At 40.8% G+C, this 24,296-nt stretch overlaps 2 protein-coding genes across 3 annotated transcripts in view; one reads left to right on the top strand and one right to left on the bottom strand.

Annotated features, from left to right (window-relative positions):
* The window catches only part of CACNA2D4 (calcium voltage-gated channel auxiliary subunit alpha2delta 4), a 147,006-nt gene extending 128,828 nt beyond the window's left edge, over positions 1-18,178 (top strand). The window contains exons 37-40 of the mRNA XM_088141244.1: positions 3,917-4,034; positions 13,524-13,636; positions 15,630-15,712; positions 15,868-18,178. Coding sequence (XP_087997370.1) covers positions 3,917-4,034; positions 13,524-13,636; positions 15,630-15,712; positions 15,868-15,963 — 410 coding nt within the window. The 3' untranslated portion in view covers positions 15,964-18,178. The remainder of the gene's footprint in view (positions 1-3,916; positions 4,035-13,523; positions 13,637-15,629; positions 15,713-15,867) is intronic.
* Positions 18,179-19,549: 1,371 nt separating this feature from the next.
* ADIPOR2 (adiponectin receptor 2) overlaps positions 19,550-24,296 on the bottom strand; it is a 38,151-nt gene continuing 33,404 nt past the window's right edge. For both annotated transcript variants that reach the window (XM_007435022.3, XM_007435023.3), the window contains 2 exons: positions 23,180-23,373; positions 19,550-22,118 (listed from right to left, as the gene is read on the bottom strand). In XM_007435022.3, the coding sequence (XP_007435084.1) occupies positions 21,990-22,118; positions 23,180-23,373 (323 nt within the window). In that variant the 3' untranslated portion in view covers positions 19,550-21,989. The remainder of the gene's footprint in view (positions 22,119-23,179; positions 23,374-24,296) is intronic.

Raw genomic sequence — 24,296 nt, 5'->3', positions numbered from 1 at the left:
TTAGTTGCATTTATCTTGAGGCTACACTGTTCTTTCTGGTCCATGGATCTGGGGCATAGCAAGTTATTTTGTGGAGGAGAGATGCTATAGTAAGAGGGTACAAAGTTTTATGAACTGTAACACCTTTGCAATATTACAAAGTACAGGTAGTCCTCGGTTAACAACTGCCCTGTTTAGCAACCATTCAAACTTACAATGGCACTGAAAAAGTAGTTTTACAACCAGTCCCCAAATGTACAACTGTGGCAATGTCCCCATGATCACATGATCACAATTTGGGCACTCGGCAACCGGCACGCATTTACAACATTCATAGTTTCCCGCAGTCATATGATCACCATTTGCGAGCTTCACAGCTGGCTTCTGATAAGCAAAGTCAATGGAGAAGCCAGCAGTAAGTCGCAAGTCATGGTCATGTGACATTGTGTTTAACAACCACAGGTGATTTGCTTAACAACCACAGTGGAACTGACATAAGTCGGATGCGATCATGTGATGTTTCACTTAATGACTGTGTTGCTTAGCCATGGAGTTGCCAGTCCCAATTGCAGTTGTTAAGTGAGGACTACTTGTATGCAGATGTCCGCTCAAAAACCAGTTGCTTTAGCTAATTTTAAATAGATATACACAGAAGACTACTACTACTGTTGTTCTTTTATTCTCTGCTGTATAGTCTGTGGTTTTATTAATAAATTACTTCATTGCAAATTCTTCTCTGTGTACCACTTTGGGGTTCCTTAGGAAAACATGTAAAATGAGCTGAATATATTTAAAGGGATTTTTGCTCCCTAGGTAGACCTCATATTTAGCACTTGAGATGATTTCTAGTGAAGGGAAAAAATACAAGATTCTTTTCAATGAGTGGAGTCCACACTCTCTGCTTTGAGCCAAGTTTATTGCACCTGCACAAGGGGAGAATACAAATTTCTGCCCACTAATAGGGAGCAAGGCAAAAGCTTATATAGTGATCTTGTTTACACGAGCAAAAGCAGCACCTCTTAGCAACTAAATCCCCCTCCCTGGTTTATTATTTTTATTATAGCCTTGATTCCATTTGTTCAGCAAGCCTTGGCATATGTCAAGGGTCTCCTTCCCTGTTCTAGCAACCCTTCCTTAAGGTTTTACTTTTCTTTTCTACAAGCTGCATTAGCTGACTTTACGTGGTGCTTCTAGGAACTAGGTTCCTGCTTTGTTCTGAGTCCAGTTGGTTAGGCCAAGTATTTCTCTGGTTAAATTTTCTCCTTTTCTACACAATACACCCTTCTCATCTGAATAGGCTAGAATTGACACATCATAACCAAAATATACACAACTTGGCTGCCTCACCATCATTGTTGCCCATGTTTACAAAGCTAGTGATCTAAGATATGCTAAGTTTGGATCCCTGTTTCAATATTGACTCCTGGCAACTGCCTGGACAACTCCATGCAGTTTTCTTGGCAACATTTTTGGAAGTGATTTTGCCATTTCCTTCTTCCCAGGGCTGTGAGGGAGTGACTGGCCCAAGGTCACCCAGCTGGCTTCATGCCTAAAGTGGGAGTAGAACTCGTGGTCTCCTGGTTTCTAGACAGGTGCCTTAACCACTACACTAAACTGGCTCTTGAATTCAGTTGGTAGTCCTTGGCAAACAAATCAAAGCTAGGTGGTGTATGGAAGATGTGGAAGGTTTGCAGGTCTGAACAAATCCTTTCCTTATGGAGAAATAGGCAACCTGATGCTCTCCAGATGTTTTTATCTACCTATCTTATTGTCTCTTGCCATTGGTTATGGTAGCTGAATTTGTCCAAAACATCACCTTGTGTTCCTTGCCTTGCAACATGGAAGACTTATAGGACTAAAGAAGGAAGGAGCTATTTACAATATTTATTGAGCCATCTACCAGAAATGTATTTCTGTTTTAATCCCAATCTGAAGAGGTGACTTCTCTCAAATTAGAAAAATTAAAGCAGGACATCACCTACAGACCTGTGTTTCAGAGAAACAAAAAGAAATAGCATATGCAGAAGAATAAACGGGTGGGTAATGTTTGCACTGAATAGGGCATAAGTCATCTGCAAATCACACAGGCCACGCTGATATTGTATCAGAAAAACAGTAGGTTGCCTTTAACATACACTTCCTGCAACAGAAAACAACACACGAAACCAATCCCATCTTCTTTAGCAGATGGCAGACTGGCTTCAAAACATCTATTTTGTGAATGGTGATTTTTGAGCTGGTATGAAGATTGCAACCCCGCAATTTTTGTTAGAGTCACATATTTTAGATTTGTTTAGAGCCAGTGTGTTGGAACATGGCCTTAGGCTGTGAAGACCCAATAAGTGACATGCATTCCCATTGCAATACATTATTACCTGGCATTATTGTGCAATATTGAACCCCCCACCCCACCCCCTGGAACAGCAGCCCCCCAGAGGCAAGGATGGCACCCCCTCCCCTGGAGTCCCAGAAAGCCTTGAAAACCTGGCTCTGGTCCCAGGCCGGGGGTTAATATTTGTCATTGTTTAACGGCGCCTGTTTTGTTTTGTGGATTTTCTTAGCAGAGTATTTTAGTCTGGGCTGGTGTTGATTTAATGTTTCTCACTGTTTTTATGTTTTTTAGTTTTGTACACCAGAGTCCACTGGAGCTGAGTGGCCAGTAAATTTAAATAAATAATAATAATAATAATATTTCTGCTGTTTTGAGGGGTCATTAGCGACAGGGGTAAATGCTAGCAGCATTTTCCTGCAGCAGGCTGCTGTGATGCAGCCATCAAGCAATCTTATTTGTGTAGAGATCATTTGCAGATAGTAGTTCTGCAGTTGCTATTCTTAAATGAACCTTGTGCTTCAGTTGAGACTGACCCATCCCCTGTTGGATCAGTGATTTTTCCCTCCTGGCAGCCAAGTCATGTGTTAACTGGACCATCTCCTTATCTGATCAACTTACATTCCCCTTCAAGACATCCCACTGACATCAGTTGGTTGAGATGCCACACAGCTAAGGGATTATTGTCTTCTGCTGGGTTCGATTTGTCTGTAATAAAACATTGCACTGGGGTTGAAGGAAATTCCTTTTCAAAACAAAAAGAAAAATTGCTTATCCTTCTCTCCCCAATACAAACTTGGGGAGTTTTCATTACAAATGGGCAAATTTCTAAAAAGGTTTGCATATGCTGTGTATTAAATCAAATGTTACATTTCTTGTAATCCTAGAAGTAGAGGTTCTTTTGGGGTTGCTTTAAGTTTATTAGTGAAATTGGTTTTAGTAGGAATGCAGACAATGACTTGGCATTATAGATTTATTGATTTTCCTTGGTATTGTGGCTGTTTGAATTACGGCAAGAGTTCTCGTTGTCATGCTGGTCCCAGAGAATCTATAGCAGAGAATAAGCTTAACTCTTACATGAGTCATCTGGCATTTCTCTCTTGCAATTTCCATTGTATTAAATCTTCCATTTCTCCAGCTTTCCTTTATTTCAGTAAGGTTTATGCCAAAGAATGGCCTGATGCATTGAGCCTTGCATGATTTATTGCACCAATTTGCTTGTTTAAATCTGTTTGAGTCATTTTTAGAGATGCATTTAACAGACAAATATGGAGAATTATAAAGATCTTTCCCTATCCCTTTCCTTGTCCTCCTCTTCCTCCTCCTTTTCAACAAAGTTTGATAGTGGCTCCCAGAATTTCTAGCTGGTCTGGCCAATTGCCACAGGTGAGAGCAGTCTCTCTGAAGATTTTGGCACATGATTCAGTTGTAGCTATACCTGGAGTGAAGGGAGATTAAGATCACGAGTTCAGGACATCCTCAAACATTGGCTCATCTGCGCCATCTAGTGGCCATTGGTGGCCAGTGCATTTTGTTTTTCCTCCACACTTTGCACTTCTTCTTGTGCCTGATTTTCTCACTCTGACTCTTTTATTTTTCCCATTTTAGCTCACAGACATAAGAAGCAAGACACGCTGCAACCCTGTGACACGGAATATCCTGTGTTTGTGTATGAGCCTGCCATCAGAGAGGCCAATGGGCTAGTTGAATGTGGAGACTGTCAGAAGTAAGAGAATGGGCTTTATCTGTGCTTCCTAAGTGCAACAATGAATTTTGCCCCCTTTCCCCCCACTCACCCATCCATACACATTGCTTGTTATTGCCAGTGCTAAAAGAGCAAAATAGTAAATCCTGGTTAAGATCCAGACTGTTGCCTTCTACGTGCAGCTGGGTTGGCACTTAAGGTCAGCTATAGAAGTCACCACCTTGTCCTACCCACATTAGATGGATAGTACCTGGAGACAGTCCTTCTTCCTGGTGCTGACACTGTACAGGGAAGTGGGAATGACCTTGAAGGACAGGAGGAAGAGCTGCTACCAAGGCCTTATGGAACATTCTCCCTCCAGAGATCAGGATGGCCCCAACCCGGCTGGCTTTTCGTAAGTCCTTAATGACCTGGCTCTGTGCCCGGGCCTGGGGCCCTGAGTGTGTGCAGGGACCCGTTTCATGGTTAATTTAGTCATTATGATGAGTGCTTTATTCTTGGCTGCTATCTATTTTAATGTTTGTATTATTTTAATTGTTTTGATATTTTAAATTTTGTTCGCCACCTAGAGTCACTTGATGAGTTGGGGGGGGCATACAAATTAAATAAATAAATAAAGGCAATGGTCAGATAAGTGGGGCTTGAGCCTAGGCCAAAAACGTAACTTGAGAAAATGTCTCAGAGAAGCCCCTCCCTAGTTCACATAGAGATAAAGAGAAGGAGGGGGAAGCACATTCAGACTTTCAAGTTTCTGTTACTATCGTCATTCCAATAAAAGTGGTCCTGACCTATATGGCATTGGCTTCATAGTCTGGTCTACTTTGTAGGGCTGACACATTGGAACTCTTTCTTTTTAGAACCAGGTGAGACATTTTTCAGGTCCCTGGAGGTTGTTACTGGTAAAAATCTCAATAAGTCTATTCTTGTACAACAAACACAATCATTCCAATCCTCATAAGAAAAGCTGTAACTAACTAAAAAAACATAGTAACTGCCCAATGAGTTAGAGCCAGGCAGTTACTATATTTTGTGAGATTTTCTCACTGATAGTGTAATTACAGGTAGTCCTCACTTAACAATGCTAATTGGGACCAGAAACTCCATTGTTAAACAATGCAGTCCTAAGTCGAAAAACTATGTGACTGCACTGCTTAGCGATGCCATCACTAAGCAAGGACCTCAGGGGTTGTTAAGTGAGGACCTCATGTGACCACAACTTGTGACTTCCTGCCGGTTTCCCTATTGACTTTGCTTGTCGGAAACCAGCAGGGAATGTTACAAATTGCAATCACGTGACCACAGGGGCACTGTGATGGCTGTAAGTACAAGGACCAGTTGTAACTACATAATTCAGCACCGTCGTAAGTTCGAACAGTTGCTGAACTAGTGGTCATTAAACAAGGACCATCTGTATAGGCAAACAAATTAAAAAATGTGCATTATGAAATCACCACGCGCACCCTGGCTTTTTGTACTTGTGTCCCACCATCAGATGCCAATATGCATGTTATGAAGTTTGAGCTTTCATCCTCCCCACTATGCCAGACACTTATGTTTTTCAAAGATATTTGGAAAAGTCTTGTCCAATATCTAAACAATAAACTAAATTTGGATACTTAGAAAATGAACAAAAGTAGTTCTTCCAAGTAAAACACTGTTGACGTAGCTATCCACCATCTTCATTTTTCAAGAATATCTTGGGAGACTGTGTGCTTTCCTGTGAAGCATGCCATCTTCCCACTTAAATTTGTTTTAAGAAAAAAATATTTTTATAATCTGAAAAATATTTGAAAGTGAGTAGCTGATTAGATAGATGATGCTGTTATGAAAGGTTAGGAGGCCACTAGAATTACCAAAATGAAGAACTACTGGCACGTTTCTTGGAAATACTTGGAAGAACATATCTGGAGAACTTTCACAAGCTAGATCAAGAGTGCTTTGAACCAACAACTTCTGTTCCTGGGGGAGAAAAGTGAAGAGCAACATATTAGGGACAAAAACATGTGAGAAATGATGAATCAAGGTGATGGAGAAGATCCCTGGTAAATTGTGGTATCTATTTTAGCAAAAACAAAAGCATGAACCCAGTATGGTGCAGCTGCCAAAAAAGCTAACACATAGGCTCACATACAGACACACAAACAGAAATGCCTAGTGGTAAGAGCTGCTTAATAGTGGAAGTGACTGCCTTGGCACTGTAGTTGTTGGGGTCCTTTTCACTGGAGTGTTGAAGAAGCGGCTTGATGACTATCTGTCAGGCTTCTGGAGTTGCATCCTACGCTGCAGACTGGCATTCTATCAAAGAACCTCTATGATCCTTGCAGCTCATGATCTTTGATGGCACTGAGGTATGGAAGGGAACGTTTGAGACATGGTAGCCCTGAGTTTATGTATTTATTGTCTCTGGCGCTAGACAATGTTTTTGTATACTAGTGTTAGAAAATGCAGTTAATTCACACCATTACCAGCTCAAAACAGTTTGCAGGATGGTCTTCAAAAAAACCTGGCTAGATGAAAATTTAAATGAAACTTCCACCAATATGCTGATCCAAGAACAGAACATTTGGTGTTAATTAATATTAAGATGGAAGTCTCCCTTTCACTAGACTTTGGCACATGATTCAATTGTACCTATAAAGTACCAGTAGAGGGCAGCAGAGCACTGTAGCTCCCTGGAGGTGACTTACAAATTCCTCTTAACCTTGTCAATCAAACTACTATGCCACATTACTGTTACATGAGAAAGTAATTTATAGTAAACAAATAAAGGTGGTTAGATGTAATAAGGCATTTAGGTACCCTAGGTAGAAGAAGCAGCAATAATCCTTGCAGTAAACATTCTTCTTCAAAGACCAGAAAACAGAGCTTCGGGATCCAATTATTGCAGCCCCTTTGCTTCACTTCCCTGGCCTTGAGCCACACAGGGGTCCAAGGCGTTTTATAGAAGACAGGAAGCAGATGTTCTACCTCGTAGTTGACTAGTTAGGCAGCCAGTCAGCTACCATATCTTAAAAACAAAATGAAGCTAAAATATCCCTGACTTACACTTTAAGGTGATGTTGGGGAGGTAGTTTTGCTTTTCAATGGCCCTGTTTCCACAACACACAACTGGATCAATGGGAGGACAACGTGTTACGGGAAAACCAAAAATGAGGCCAATTGACCCAAGAAGAGGCAGTCGAAATCTGCAAGATGGTGGGAATAGCAACAAGATCTGAGACCCACCCCTTATGTATGTTGGTGGGACATCCACGCACGTACAAAAGGGGCTGGGCTCGGATTGCAATGCCACAGTCACCATCTTGAAGATTTTGACACCCCCCCCAGATGCCCCTGCCCTTATCAACTAATTCTGAGAGAACTGGATCTAGTCCAAACTTTTGTTGTTGTTGTTGTTCAGTCGTTAAGTCATGTCCGACTCTTTGTGACCCCATGAACTATATCACGCCAGGCCTTCCTGTCCTTCACTGCCTCCAGAGTTTGCTCAATTTCATGTTCATTGCTTCAGTGATGCTATCTAACCATCTCATCCTCTGCCATCCCTTTCTCCTTTTGCCTTCCATCGTTCCCAGCATCAGGGTCTTCTCCAAGGAGTCCTCTCTTCACGTTAGGTGGCCAAAGTATCTGAGCTTCAGCTTCAGTATCAATCCTTCCAATGAGCAGTCAGGGTTGATTTCCTTTAGGATTGACTGGTTTGACCTTCTAGCAGTCCAAGGGACTCCTAAGAGCACCAGCACCACAATTCAAAGGCATCAATTCTTCGGCGCTCAGCCTTCCTTATGATCCAGCTCTCACAGCCATACATTGCTACTGGAAAAACCATAGCTTTGACTATGCGGATCTTTGTCAGCAAGGTGATGTCTCTGCTTTTTTATTTGCTGTCTAGGTTTGCCATAACTTTTCTCCCAAGGAGCAAGCGTCTTTTAATTTCATGGCTCCAGTCCCTGTCTGCAGTGATCTTGGAGCCCAAATAAATGAAGTCTGTTACTGCTTCCATTTCTACCCCTTCTATTTGCCAGGAATTAATGGGTCCAGATGCCATGATCTTAGTTTTTTTTAATGTTGAGTTTCAAGCCAGCTTTTGCACTCTCCTCTTTCACCCTCATCAAGAGGCTCTTTAGTTCTTCTTCACTTTCTGCCATTAGGGTGGTATCGTCTGCATATCTGAGGTTGTTGCTATTTCCCCCTGCAATCTTAATTCAAGCTTGTGATTCTTCCAGGCCGGCATTTCTCATGATGTACTTTTCATATAAGTTAAATAAGCAGGGTGACAGTATACAGCCTTGTCGTACACCTTTCCCTATTTTGAACCAATCGGTTGTTCCATGACTGATTCTAACTGTTGCTTCTTAGCCCGCATACAGATTTCTCAGGAGACAGGTAAGGTGGTCTGGTACCCCCATCTCTTTAAGAATTTGCCACAGTTTGTTGTGATCCACAGTCAAAGGCTTTTGCATAGTCAATGAAGCAGAAGTAGCTGTTTTTCTGGAACTCTCGTGCTTTCTCCACGTTCTCTCCATGTTGGCAATTTGATCTCTAGTTCCTCTGCCTCTTCGAAACCCAGCTTGTACATCCAGTAGTTCTTGGTTCACGTACTGCTAAAGCCTAGCTTGTAGGATTTTGAGCATAACCTTGCTAGCATGTGAAATGAGCGCAATTGTGCGGTAGTGTGAGCATTCTTTGGAATTGGAACATAAACTGATCTTTTCCAATCCCATGGCCACTGTTGAGTTTTCCAAATTTGTTGACATATTGAGTGCAGCACTTTAACAGCATCATCTTTTAGTATTTTAAATAGCTCAGCTGGAATACTGTCATCTCCACTAGCTTTTTTGTTAATAATGCTTCCTAAGGCCCACTTGATTTCGGTCTCTAGGATGTCCAGCTCAAGGTCAGTGACCACATCAGCATGGACATCAGGGACATTAAGATCTTTCTTGTATAGTTCTTCTGTGTATTCTTGCCACCTCTTCTTAATCTCTTCTGCTTCTGTTAGGTCCCTGCCTTTTTTGTCCTTTATCATGCCCATCTTTGCACAAAACATTCCCTTGATATCTCCAGTTTTCTTGAAGAGATCTCTAGACTACCCCATTCTATTGTTTTCCTCGATTTCTTTGCATTGTTCATTTAAGGCCTTCTTATCTCTCCTTGCTATTCTCTGAAAATCTGCATTCAATTGTTTATATCTTTCCCTTTCACCCTTGCTTTTTGCGTTCCTTCTTTCCACAGCTATTTGTAAAGCCTCATCAGACAGCCACTCTGCTTCCTTGCATTTCTTTTTCTTTGGGATGGTTTTAGTTGCTGCCTCCTGTACAATGTTATGGACCTCCGTCCATAGTTCTTCAGGCACTCTGTCTACCAAATCTAATCCCCTAAATCTATTCATCACCTTCACTGTGTACTCACAAGGAATATGATCTAAGTCATACCTGAGTGGTCTAGTGGTTTTCCCTACGTTCTTCAATTTAAGCCTAAATTCTGCAATAAGAAGCTCATGATCTGAGCCACAGTCAGCTCCCGGTCTTGTTTTTACTAACTGTATAGAGCTTCTCCATCTTTGGCTGTAAAGTGCATAATCTGGTCTCGGAACTGACCATCTGATGATATCCATATGTAGAGTCGTCTCTTGTGTTGTTGGAAAAGAGTGTTTGCTATGACTAGCTTGTTCTCTTGACAGAACTCTATCAGCCTTTGCCCTGTTCATTTTGTACTCCAAGGCCAAACTTGTCTGTTAGTCCGATTATTTCTTGACTTCCTACTTTAGCATTCCAATCCCCTATGATGAAAAGGACATCTTTTTTTGGTGCTAGTTCTAGAAGGTGTTGTAGGTCTTCATAGAACTGTTCAGCTTCTTCAGTATCAGTGGTTGGGGCATAGACTTGGATTACTGTTGAATGGTTTGCCTTGGATTCACACTGAATCATTCTGTCATTTTTGAGGTTGTACCCCATTACTGCCTTTCTCACTCTCTTATTGACTATGAGGGCTACCCCATTTCTTCTAAGGGTTTCTTGCCCACAGTAGTAGATATAATGGTCACCTGAATTAAATTCACCCATTCCCATCCATTTTAATTCGCTGATTCCCAAGATGTTGATGTTCAATCTTGTCATCTTATGTTTGACCACATCCAGCTTGCCTTGGTTCATAGATCTTACATTCCAGGTTCCTATGCAATATTGTTCTTTACAGCATTGGACCTTCTTTTCACTTCCAGATACATCCACGACTGAGCGTCCTTTTGGCTTTGGCCCAGCCACTTCACTCTTTCTGGAGCTACTTGGATGTCCCTCCGCTCTTCCCCAGTTGTATATTCGACACCTTCTGACCTGAGGGGCTCATCTTCTGGCATCATATCTTTTAGCCTTTTGATATTGTCCATGGGGTTTTCTTGGCAAGGATACTGGAGTGGATTGCCATTTTGTTCTCCAGTGGATCACGTTTTGTCACAACTCTCTGCCGTGACCTGTCAGTCTTGGGTGGCCCTGCACGGCATAGCTCATGGCTTCATTGAGTTACACAAGCCCCTTCGCCATGACACGGCAGTGATTCATGAAGGAGAGTCCAGACTAGAGTTCTCTAAATTGGGCTGGAAGGATCTGGACCAGTATTTCTGAACCTTGGCAACTTGAAGATGTGTGGACTTCAACTCCCAGAATTCCCCAGCCAGCATCTTCAAGTTGCCAAGGTTCAGAAACACAGATCTGGACAAATACTCTCTGTGGCTGCCCTCTAGCGATTACCTACATATTTGCAATCCAGATAGGGTAGACTTACGAAAACAAACCCAATCTTGCAGCTATGTTGTGGAAATACTCAACATCAGTCAGTTAACTCATTTGGCCTGCTTAGCCTTAGAAGAACAGAGCTGGACTGAAAGAGGGGATACGAAAGCAAGCATTTCTGTTACAGGACCCACCAGCAAGATCTGGTAGCCAGCACACTCTTTCCCAACTCTGCTCAGTTGCCAAGTTGTACCTCGTGCTGCCTGCCTGAGCAATAAGAAAGGAGCTAGAAATGAAGTCCTAGAGATGCGGGGAAGTCCTGCCTGCACTCTGCTGATATAAGGACACATGGGATGTCAGGCACTTCCTGGAGAAAGTGGGTGAGAAATCTGTATTCCGAAATGGAAGCTTTTGATAAAGTTACTGTGTATGATGGAATGGGTTGGTGAAGGCCGCGCTCGGGGAGATAAGCATTTACTCAGCCCCCAGAAAGAGCATGGGAAGGTGAAGAGGATGAGACTGGCACCACCCTAAGGAATTTGCAGTGTTTGCTTGCTGGCTTGGGAAGTTTAGATTCAGTCTGGCGAGATTCTGTCTTGAAGGTGAAAGCTAATAAAGGCTATAGAACTAAATCTGTACTGTCTCATAGAGTTCCTTGGGCTGAACCTGACACTGTGACTATGTGCAGTCAGGACATTCTGGGACACATAGCCACAGCAGCTAAATCGAAAGACAGGAAATGACACTGAACCTGGAGTAAGGGTCTTCTGGGAACATAACTTTTCTATGCCTATGTGTATCTGTTTGGCAGGGGGGGGTCTCTTAGTATTGCTAGTGGCACTTCTATTAAGTGAGTGTTTGGGATCTTAGTGACCAAAGCTTGGCCTTCAATAAATGTTGGTCTATATTGGATTGTGGAATCTGCTGTTTTTGATATTGTTGTTTTGATCATTTACTGCTGTTTGTGCTTTTTTTATTGTTGGTATCCTGCCCCAAGAACAAATGATATACAAATATTTGAATAAGTGAAATGGAGCTTGCTGAAACCAAACTAAACCAGTAGACACGTTTCATAGTGCTTAAGAATCATAAAATCATAGGGGTGGAAGGGACTTTGGAGCTGTCATGGTCCAGTCCCCTGCCCAGTGCAGGGGATCTCAGACCATCCCAGACAAATGGCTGTCCTACCTTTGTTTGAAAACCTCCAGTGACAGAGCACCTGTGACTCCAGGAGGCAGGCAGTTCCACTGCTCAACAATTTTTGCTGTTAGGATATTATTCCTTATTTTGAGTATGGATCTCTTTCTCTTAAGTTTCCACCCATTGGTTCTTGCCTTACCTTGGGTATGGTGGAGAATTAATCCATACCCCCTTCTCTTTGATAGCCCTTCAAGTATTGGAAGACTGCTATGATGTCTATCCTTACTCTTCTCTATTTTAGGCTAAACATACCCAGTTCTTTTATCCATTTTTTTTCATAAGATTAGGCTCCAAGTCCCTCACCATCTTTGTTGCTTTTCTCTGCATTCATTTCAGTTCTTCATCATCCTTCTTGTAATGTGGTGGCCAAAACTGGACACAGTATTCCAGGTGTGGTCTGACCAGTGTGGCCCAGAGTGGAACTAACACTTCCCATGTTCTTGACGTTATATCTCTGTTGATGCAGCCATCGTATCAACCTTTTTGGCAGCTGCAGCATACTGTGGGCTCATGTTTAGTCTGTGGTCTACTAAAACATCCAGATCCTTCTTACAAGTACCAATGCTGAGTCAGGTACCATCCATCTTGTACCTGTACATTTGATTTTTCCTATCTAAGTAAGAACCCTACTTATTTCCAACTATGCTCAGAAGCCCAGAATCTTGGAAATAATACTTGTAAGATATGGACATTGCACTGTAAGCTAAGCAGCATTTCTCTACTCACAGTTACTTTGAGACTTGGGGCATATACTGCAGGAGACTGCTCCTGAAGTTAGGGTACATGGGACTTCACTATCATCCTTTGAATACAGCTCCTATGCATACCTGTCTACTGTTATTCATTCACACATGTGATGAAATACTCAATTAAATCAAGTTGGATGCATACATTTACAAAACAGTCTTGAAATACTTCATGGCTATATACTTGTATAAAGGAAATACAAATGATAAACCAAGAGGATGACCTGGAAAATGTTTTCTTATTGGATCTACAAAAGAGGATTGTTAAAGCCTTGAAGAATTCTGTGTGTTGGGATAAAGAATTGAAGAGAAATCAAATCCCACAACAATATTTGATTGAATTAAAGATTAAGACTGTTAGAAGTAAAAGGAAGGAATATAAAGTTGGTTTATTTGATCAAGGTTAAAATCACACTGTATTTATTTATTTATTTATTTGCAATGTTCAGGAAACCATTTATGGAGTTTTTGCTGACACTAGGATTGAAAAGTTGATGTTTTATGGATTTGCTTATAAATAAGAGATGGGATATGGGATGAAGAAATATCTGTTTAACCTTATAGGGGGTGAAGAGTTATTAAATATGTTTATATTTGTTGTGATGAAGGTTGGAAGTCACTTCTTTATATATTTCTTTTCTTTTTCTTTATTATATTCTCTTTCTTTTTCTTCTTTGTCTCTTTTCTTGTACTTTTTATTCTTGCTTTCCATTCTCTTTTCTTTCTCTAAGTTTAGTTTGTATTAGTTTTTACTATTGTAATTAAAATTCTCAATAGAAATTATATTTGAAAAAAAAATAACATTTCTACGGGGATGGGGATCCTTCTCAATCTTGCAGGATGTTTTTGGTGCAGCAAGTTACCAACAGCAACCTTCTGCTCCTGGTTACTGATGCCACGTGTGATTGCAGCATCTTCCCACCTTTTGTATTACAAGCTAAAGAAGTCAAATATATCTTTTCCCTGGCAACGGTTGTACTGAACCGTAAGCCTTTTGCGGCTGAGTAGCACAAGTAAAATACAAATCTAAAGGGTTTGCCTTCATAGCTCTAGACGGGAGTAATAGAACATGCTTCTATTATTTATTTATTTATTTATTTATTTATTTATTTATTTATTTAATATGGCCCCTCATCTCATAGAAAGTGACTCTGGGCAGTGTACAACAGTCCAATAAAACAATAAATATATAAACAATTGTTACATAAAACCCTTATACAGTAAATATTAAGAACATGTTAAAAATTAAAAACTATAAAAACAGAAACGGGAAAGAAAATGGGAAAGAAAAATAATAGTTAATAATAGAGCCACCTCACTAGTTCACCTGTCCCCTGGGGTCCCCTGGCCTGCTAACACAACCAGGTCTTGAGGGACCTTCAAAGACTCAAAAGTGATGCGGCCGATCTCATCTCTGGGGGTGGGGAAGGAAGGTTCCCCAATGTGGGCGCCACAGCAGAGAAAGTCGAAACAGTGCTATATTGATTGTTGCTATTTACAGTTATTTACTATTGCTTGTTACACCTTATGCACAGTAAAATATATGGGCTTTTCTAGATCCCATAAATCTTTAAAGAAAGGTAAATGGTAAAAAGTCAGTCTTGCTGTTTTCTAAATTCTTTTTAAAAATTTAATTCTAAAGTCCAGGCCTCTAATTTTCTGTGGCGATACAGAAGGACAGATAGTTTTATTAGACACTACAACAATGAAAGCAAGATGCTTTTGATTTTATCTCCAGTACTATGTACAAACTAGAAATTGGCTGTGTTTGCACTACAGACTTACTCAAGAGTTTACTCTCAATCATGATTTATTCAATTAACCCTAATTTCTGGGCCCACACACATTATTATAGGCTGACTACTTGATTGGATTGGCACAGTATGTTAAGCCAGTGGTTCCCAACTTTTGGTCCAGGAATCAATAGCTATCTGCAAGGGTACTGTAGATGGCCCCAGTGCAACCGCCAAACTAAAAATATTGCCCATTTTACCTATAAGCTGCAGGAAACTTAGCAAAACCAGCATGCTAGTAATAAAAAGACTCCTTTGAGATTCAGCTCCTGCCAACTACTTCAGGCACACATCCTTGCAGTTTTCTTGAATTGAATTGAATATAGAATTGGCTTGCCATTGCCTTATTCTAGGATTCTCCAGTAGCCTCCCACCCAAGTTCTAAACAGACTCAACCGTGCTTAGCTTCCAAGGCCAGGTAAGTTCAGCTATCACCTGCTGAGACTCTGCAGAATAGCTTTGAAATGTTCAGCCTGAACCAGAGTGTTGGTGAGAAAAGAGACAAAACTCATGCAGGGATAGGAAAATGTATCTAATGAAACATTACATCTGGTCTTTAGCTGACAAGCTTTAGTTCAGCACAGAGCTGAAAACATGTTCCAGACTGTGTCCAAGGTTAGGTAAAATCCATTACTTTCGATAGATTCAGCCTGCTGCCTGGCTAGGAAAGCTCCCAGGGTGTGCAGCTCCCCAAGGTGGCCTCAATCTAGTTAAAAGTCATAATAAAGGAAGCGGGCCAGATGAGTTGTGATGAAGTCCCATCAGTTTCAGTAAGATCTGAGGATATTTTGTGTTAAGCCATGCCCACAAATTTCAGTTCATCTCAACTGGAACTCCTAATGGGTGACACAAATATTTAGGAAACCTCCTGCACGTGACAAGGCTCTCTGGTTTTCTGCTGGAGTGTGTAGGCTTGTCCCATTGTTGCAATGTTCTCCATGTGGGCAGAAGCCTCCTACTTAGCTTCAGCACCAGGAAATGCTCTGTGTGTGCAATGGAAATACATTTCTGTAGGCAAGTTGGTATTTTTAGTTGCAAATCGAAATTATTGGCCAGCCCAGCATCCGCCTGACTCTGCAAATAGATATTTTAAGTAAGATGTTCCTATTTCTCCATTTTCAAACACTGTTATTAGCCTTAACAGCTGCATACATAACACTTCAGTGAAATGCGACAGGATGCGATCCCAGAAACTAAGACGCCGACCAGACACCTGCCATGCATTCCATCCAGAGGTAGGAAAGGATCTGTCATCTGTAGCTTTCAGTTACAGAATAATAAGTATAACAGTACCCTTATAACCATAATTAGAGTCTGCTTCATTTCCCACCCAGCCAACCTTACTTTATTGCTAGGGTTGCTGACCACATGCTGGCCTTCTCTTTTTCAGGAAAATGCCCAAGATTGTGGTGGAGCTGCAGCAATTTCAGCCTCATTAATGTTGCTCCTCTTTCTGCTGGGAACAACAGCTCTTCTTCTGCGGTGACAAAGTCCACTACAGTCCTTACAGTGAGCATGGACTGCTATTTTCACACGGACCTAGAACAGAGACCCAGTCAAAACTTGACCTCATTACTCCTGAAGGACTTCCTAGTTTGGCATTGCATTTACAAGGGAAACAGAAGAGGGATAATAACTATGAGACAAAGCTAACAGCTTGGATCCTTCCAGTCTGTACAGTACAGAGATGTTCATATAGGGGTAGTGATGATGAATATTTACTAGATTTTGTTCTAGCATACAGACTGTAATGAATTAGCTTTCTCCATCTTGGAATCTGATGACTCCATCAGTGCTATCTACTGGATTTAAGCCTCCAATAACCACCTTTCGCTTGGCTAAGTAACTTTAAAGGTTTGGGCAAAACTGGTGAGAAATATCTGAGATAATTGACTGTGCCTCCAAAGTTGAACTTTGGAATGAAGATAAGCCAGTTATGTATTCTGGGTTTTTTTAGGTGTTGCATTTTCCAGCCAGACTTTTGAAGGGGTTCATGTATCCATGACTCTTAAATTTTGTTTCTAAACACTTGAAAAATTTATAGAATTATGATTCCCTGTGTAAATTACAAAGTTTTAATCATGATCAGACTGAACTTACAAATTAGGACACTCATTTTGGCAATTACGTTTTCAAAATGACTTTGGAAAAGCTGTGGACATTAGACGGTGGCCTAGGTTTAATGAGACAGTGCAATAATCATATTGTCACATCCAGCCACCCACTTTACGCTAAAGATTTATTTCCCTTTTCAGACAAACACTTCCTCATTGGTTAGACTCTGTAATAAAGTATTTAACAGTTATTAAGAAGGGCATGATGCACATCTAAGGGGATGCACCCATAAGATGTAGAAATTCTCTCTACTTTTGGAAGCTATTTTGCTTTGTGAAAGAAACTATGGGAAAAATTTTCACGCTTGTTCAGGATTTTACATTTCATCCTTAGGAATTTAAGTGCCAGCCTTGGTACACAGCAAAAAGTCGATATTCTTACTGTACGAGACTCAGAACTGAAGTCAGGTTAACTCAACATGACCAATTAGAAGGAAGTCATAATTGTACCAAGCAACATCAGGAGGACTAGTATTTCATCAAGTTGGAAGAGGCTATTTACACTATCAAGTCCAACCCTGGCTCAATGCAGGAATCCAATTTTGTTGAATAATCAGTTTCCCAAAAGAAATTTGCAAGGAGGTGTTTCATTTTGCTTCCTTATATTGCTTCCACACACATCCTGTCCCCCATATTGTATTTGCAATACATGCCGCATCGTCATTTTAACATGCACAAAGGATCACTTTTAACTTGATGCTGAAGCAACCATAAATTGGACTACTTACTAATATACATTATTTCACTGATACACATATATAAATCCGTTTCATGAAATGGTTACAGAAACCCACCCTTTGTGTTGAGGTAACTGGGTCCAAATGAATCTAGTGTGAATTCCTTGCTTCCTCACTCACTGATGATGCAATAAACATTTCAATACTTAACAGCAGGCAGTGAAAAAAATAGAGGGTGACATTGAAGTTGCGTTTTAAAATATATTAAAATAGTACCAACAATTGAACTATTATGTCTGACTGGCATATTTTGGCATCTTTTTTCTTCACGCTGGCCTAAATCTTACTGTTCAAGTGTAATAGAACTGGACACCTTGCAAGCCAAGACTTTTGTGTTCATCAGTTCTAGGACTAATATTATATGGAACGATCAGTCAGTAGGTAACAGTGTTTTACAAGAAACCCACAAGTGCCAGGTCCAGAGAGGAAAAGCATACAGGGAGATGGTGCCAGTTATGCCATGGCTGTGGACTTCATTTCACCACCTTAAAGCCGCCTTTCAGAGAGCCTAGATAGAAGCAATCTGCCCTCTATTGCCATAGACAGATTTTGGAAATGTCCTTTTCATGAAGACACAATTCTGAAAGAAATAGCTCTCCATATCACATTAACTGATCTTGGCATACGCACGCAGAGTGTTCATTTGTCATTCTTCCAAAGGAAGCCATACTCTTTTAAGACAATCTGTACCGGTGCATCTGCTCTTCCAATTCCAAGCCAAATATAGTTTTGGAACTCTTTCTTTTTTAATCTCTGAACAAACCACATCATAGAGGCAAGCTTGTGAAGCCATCTCTGTTCTGTGCAGGCCATTCATATTTTTAAAATGTTACTATAACACCATTTTTTTGCGCAAGTGTCTCAAGGGGCAGCTTAACAAACTTCTGACGGTAGATAAAAATAGTTCTACAAACAAGGTTTAAAACAAGGCTTTTTAACAAGGCTTTGTTGAAAGAATTAAATGACAGTATTTGTTTAGTTTCAAATTAATATGGTTTAATGTTTCTGCATAATCTTCAATAAATATATGTACGGGATTTAAAACAATAGTAATCAGCCTTTCCTGCCAATTTGTATCAATCCACTTATATCTGATTTCCCCCCCCCAAAAAAAACAGTATTAACATATTTCCTGATAACTTTATTATACTTACACTCTCTGAGCAAGTCTGATAGGTGTAGAAATATTGGACTTGGCACCACTTTAAATGCATAGTTAACAAACTGTATCATGCTCAGCATCAGTGTGTTCAGTCTAGCAAAGCTTATCATGTTGTTGAGGAGAAAAAGGGGGAAAGAATCCTGCTAATTCCCAGTTTAGTTGGAAGATCATTATTTTAAGTTGTCAGAATGTTCTTGAACTTCTGTCTTGACCTAGATCAGATCTATAACCACTTCATTACATTATAGTGCTGGATGGTCATTGCTTTTTGGGGGAAGGGGATGTAAACATTTTTCACAGAATAATGCTACAGAGATTCCCCAACCTCAGTGCGCATTGGATTAGGCTGCATTTTAGCTTCATAATATTGCCCTAAATGTTCTTCTGATGCTGCTGAACTGCAAATTCCCACAATCCCACATTACTCACTATACTACCTGGGACTGATAGAAATGGTTGTTTAATATAGAGGAAGCCAAAGATGGCAATTCCCTAAATAGTTGTAAAGGTATTTAAAAGGCAAAACAGATTCAGATATTTGTTCCCATTATCACATAGTCTATCTCTGGCAATGTAGTAACTTAAGATGCATCTAGGCAGATGACAGCACTTACCTGATCTTACCTAGGCTCAGTCTAGGCTAGACTGGGAAGTTGAAAAGAGCATCCTGGTACTGGATGTCCTGTATCATGCCAAGGAAACTTTGTGGACATGAAGTCATCAGGAATCAAACTTGACTTTAAGACGACTTCATCTTCTAACCCAACAGGCATATATTTAAGTTTGTGGATGGGATGGCTAATGAGTTGCTGTGATGCAATCAAACATTCAAATTTCCTCAGCCCAGGTTGCTAACTCTGTCATGTTAAAAAAAAAACTCTAAGTGGTGGAAAACCTATCGTAGAACTTTCAGTATTCAGCCTTGATATTAAACCGACCACTTAACAGATCTCAGGTTAAATTACCTGATACAAATGTGAGTCATATTTTTACAAATACAGATCTCTTATAATTTATACTGACAGGGAAAGACAAAAACAAAAAGCAAAAATCCAAACCTGCTTTACATTTGTTCTTTTTATTAGAAGTTAAGAATACAACAAGTAATGGGATCCCATTGGCTGGAGACCCCCAATCTTCAAAATCCAAGATGTGCTTTGTTGCCTCCAACAGTGAGCAATTAGAAATGAAAAGAAAATACTGAACAAGGCCACTAGTTAATGGGGGGAGGGGGGAGCTGTATATCTCAACTACGCTATGCTGAACCCTGCACACACATCAAAAGCAAGCAAACCTCCAGTTGCTGAGAGTAAGGCATTCAGGTGCCAACCTGGGAGGGTCTCAGCAAGCACCACAGAAAAAGTGCACAGCTATGCAGTTTCATATTGGGACACAAAATATCTTCAACCAGAAGATCGGGAGTAAGAACAGCAAAATGGTGCGTTGTATTCTGTACAGGTTCTGTGCTATTAGACTGGATTGCAAGTGCCACAGTCCGAGGGAGCATGGGATGATCCAGAGTAAGGAGATGTATTCCCTGCTGGTAAATTCAGAGATACACCTCTAAAAGTGCTTCTCAAACAGGTAAGTCTGGGTGTGATATGTATTACCACTTCTCCACCTTAGGTAAACTATCCTTTCGCCAGCTGCTAAAACTCCAAAGTTTATCATAACTGGTCTCCCAGTTCTGTTGAAGGGGTTAATACTGTTCTGATTTCAGTTTGGGATCAACACACTGAAATACGTTAGACTGCCGGTTTCATCTATATGTATTTAGCATCATGATCCTATCCAGAACACACAGATTTGAATTTGCCTACAAGAACCAGTTAAGCACCTCTTGCAGATTTAAATACTTAGAGGAATCCATTTCAGAAGAATCGCTAAGGGGAAAGAGGATATCTGTAGATCAAGGACTTCTTCATAAAAATCTAACATTTTTAAAATGTGACCAATTATGCTGCCCCACAATAAATCCTTGGTAACTCACTATGAGCCAAATTAATTATCCTTATAATGAGATAAATGGCTAAATGTATTAATTCTGCCTTTTGCTCAGATGTTTCTGCCTTTTGCTCAGATGTTTCTTTCTAGGTTTAATACAGCTCACCAGCAATAACTATAGTTCTCTCACTTGTCATACGGAGTGTTTTGCTGTGTCATAACTCTCTTCTTCAAATGCTCCTGCCTCATACAATTAAACTGAAAGCATTTGAAACCGCTCACAACTTTCCCTCGGCACAAAGCACTAACAGCAGAGGAAAACCACTGCACCCAGTCTATCCTGTGGTTTGTTTGCTATTTACTTATTAAAAATAGTGCACAGTATTGTCCTATACCCCAGGAGAAAGAGAAAAAGAATGGCAGTGTTACTATTGCAGCCAGTAGAGTTCAGTGAATTTAATACAGACAACTGTGGTGTTACTGTAACTCAGCAACACACAAAAATAATCCAGAATGGATTAACATTTAGACAGCCAGTCCTCTTCTTAGAAAAACAAAAACAAAGTTGTTTTCTTGTGAGTACTTCCCATCCCCTTGAGACCATTCCCCCCAGGCCAAATCACCTAGAAGGTTGGTACCCAACATTAACAATTGCACTTGGATAAACAAGACAGCACACCCAACTGAATGGTGAAACACTGATGAGAGACCCCAAAAGGTCAGGATATATGCCACATTGTGCCTTAAGCCATCAAATCCCAATGTAGCAAAAGGCTAATGAAGGAATCTAAAAACCCACCCCAGAAGAGAGCTTAGAAGGCGTGACCCACCAAGAGGGCAGACCTTGATGGCCTCTTTCCTTAGCCTTCTGAACAGGCTGATCAGTAAGCACTTCTTTGCTCTCAACCCTTGTGGGCAGCAGACTGCGACCACGGGATTGAGCCGACCAGTATACACCAGAATTAGGAAGAATCTGCAGGATCCAGATGCCTGACTGCAGGAGTTTCACCTAGCTTTCTTGCACTTAAAGAATTTGTGCAAAATAGAAACAGTGTGTGGTACTTGCATGTTGCAACCAATACAAAATCCATCTCCCTCCCCCCTTTTAAAACATTTATAGAAACTTTTTAATTAAACAGAAAGTTAGAAATCTTATTTACATTTTTTTCTCCCAAAAGGGCATCTAAAAATCAACTTACCTGAACAAGATACAAATCTTAATTAAGCTAGATTTAAAAAAAGAAAAGAAAAGAAAAAATTGCCAAGCCACTTCCCCAAGATAACCTCTCTTATTTTCTACAAATAAATATGGCATTGAACATAAGATGATTAAGAAAGGGTTTTCTGTAGCTTCAGTTGTAGATCCCAGGAATAAGTTAAGGTTTAAGAATGTCCACATCTTCAGAACCAATTCACTCCAATGTTTGAGGTATGAATTTTTCTCCCATTTTATACTTAAGATTCCCTGCAAAGCTTCCACACTGTTGTAGGCAAAGTGTGGATTGACTGCTCCCATGGTTCGGTTTTGGTTATGATCCTCAGCATGGGACCATTTTTACTGCATCTCGTTCTCTGTGCAGCCTCCCCCAAGCGTGAAGCGGAACTCTTGAAGGTTTGAAACGCCATGGAAGTGCACAAAAGCACCAGCCACTACGAAAACGTGAAAGAGTTGATGGGAGTGGAACTACAAGAGAGGGGAAAAAACAACCACATGCACACATTACTATTAGAAAACGAAATACTTTTCAGAACAAGCACCAAATGACAACAGCAGTCTTGCAGGCTTTCAGAAAGGGGACTAGCCTGCTAAGGGACAAACTATTACTTTGCTGGGAAACTCTCTCTTGTCCCATGCTTTCAGGCTTGGCAAGCACCAAGTGGCAATTTGCACCTATTCAAGGCATAAGATGACAGTGACATATGTAGTCTGAACAGCTATTTCAAAAAGCTGTATTTCTATAGCAACGCACCACTAACTCTGATAATGCACACAGTGATAGTTCAAGTGTTTTTCGTTTGTTTGTTTGTTTAATTTCTGGAAAGCCAATTAATTTGTTGGGTGCTGTGGCTTTTAACTGCCCAATCAGCCTCTGTTTTTACCCCAGGCATTTCTAGAACTGCATTATAGCTTCAAATATGAATGAATGAATGAATGAATGAATGAATGAATGAATGAATGAATGAATGAATGAATGAAATTCCCCTCTCACCCGTATGGGTGGTACGTGTCTTCCTCAACCTCGGGTCCTCTACCAGAGGCCTGGGAGTTGGAGGGTTCTGCGCAAGATCTGAGCTGCTCCTAGCATTGCACTCTTCTGGACAGAGAGCTCTGAGGTTGCTCCTGGGATCTGTTGGAGCCACTCTCCCAGCTTAGGAGTCACAGCCCCAAGTGCTCCTACCACCACTGGGACCACTTTGGCCTTTCTTTCTTTCTTTCTTTCTTTCTTTCTTTCTTTCTTTCTTTCTTTCTTTCTTTCTTTCTTTCTTTCTTTCTTTCTTTCTTTCTTTCTTTCTTTCTTTCTTTCTTTCTTTCTTTCTTTCTCTTTCTCTCTCTCTCTCTTTCTCTCTTTCTTTCTTTCTTTCTCTCTCTCTCTCTCTCTCTCTCTCCCCCTCCCTCCCTCCCTCCCTCCCTCCCTATCTATCTATCTATCTATCTATCTATCTATCTATCTATCTATCTATCTATCTATCTATCATGCCTCTCGCCCTCCCTGGCATATGCCTGACAGCTCTAGCTATACTTACCCAGATATCACACTTGCCCGGGAAAAACCTCTCTGGGATACGAGCAGCATACAAGCCAGCACCAGTGATATACAAACAGGCCATGAGGGCCAGCCACCCTATCTGCCCCATTGTGGCAGCCTTGAGGAGCCCTTCTGAGATGACAAAGTGCAGAGTGGGAATCACACCACTAAGGCCCAGGGCCAGAAAGACTCCTAGGAGACAAAGAAATACAACAGATTCAGACTTGGGTACAGTGAACTGTGGGAAAGTGAGATCAAATGGTCAAAGCTCAGGATCCCAAAGCAAAACACTAAAGCTTTTTAATATAGACTTAAAATTAATTTAAATTTCATTTTAGGGCTATAGTCCTTCATAAACTGATAGGGCTAAAACTGTTCCGATCAATTAAAATGGTTCTCCTGATCAATCCAGCTATAACTTCAATTCAGAACAGCGCTTTTCTGTCTGTGATCACCAACAGAGCAATGCCAACTTAACATTACTCGGTCAAGTAGAAAGAAGCTGCAGATGCTCTAAGCTTCCATGTCCTCTGCCTATGTGGTAAGAATATCAACCTGTTTAACTTCACTACCAATGTACCTGGTTTGCTATTGAACCAGAGGCGTTCTACTATAACACAAACTGTGGCTAAATAAATGCACCATCTTTATAATCCGTAAAATTAAGTAATTTCTGACAAATCTTTTTTCCCTGGTAAACAGTGTTAAATGTATTTTTGTGTTATATGCAAATATGGTCTGTACCTACTACAGCACATACACATTGTGCCCACTACAGCTACACTGGCTCCGGTTTCCTTTGGGGTGCAATTCGAGGTGCTGGTTATTACCTTTAAAGCCCTACATGGCACAGGGCCAGGTTATCTGCAGGACCAGCTCTCCCTAAGGACAACTACCTGTCCTACCAGATCACATAAGGTGGCACGCTCATAGTCCCTTCCCTTAAACATTGCCATCTTACGGGATCTAGAGATCTTATGGGATGTAGAAAGCGTGCCTTTTCCGTGGCAGCCCCTACCCTATGGAATGCCCCTCCCCCTGAAGTTCTGCAGGCCCCCACCCTCCTAGTCTTCTGAAAAGCACTGAAGACCTGGCTTTTCCCCAAAGCAATGGAA

The sequence above is a fragment of the Python bivittatus genome, unplaced genomic scaffold, assembly GCF_059951505.1.
Source record: "Python bivittatus isolate LINGU-HERP-01145 unplaced genomic scaffold, Pbiv_v1 ctg000330_np1212, whole genome shotgun sequence".
Classification (NCBI taxonomy): domain Eukaryota; kingdom Metazoa; phylum Chordata; class Lepidosauria; order Squamata; family Pythonidae; genus Python; species Python bivittatus.
Note: the sequence above shows the minus strand (reverse complement) of the source record. Positions and strands in the feature narration are given on the sequence as shown.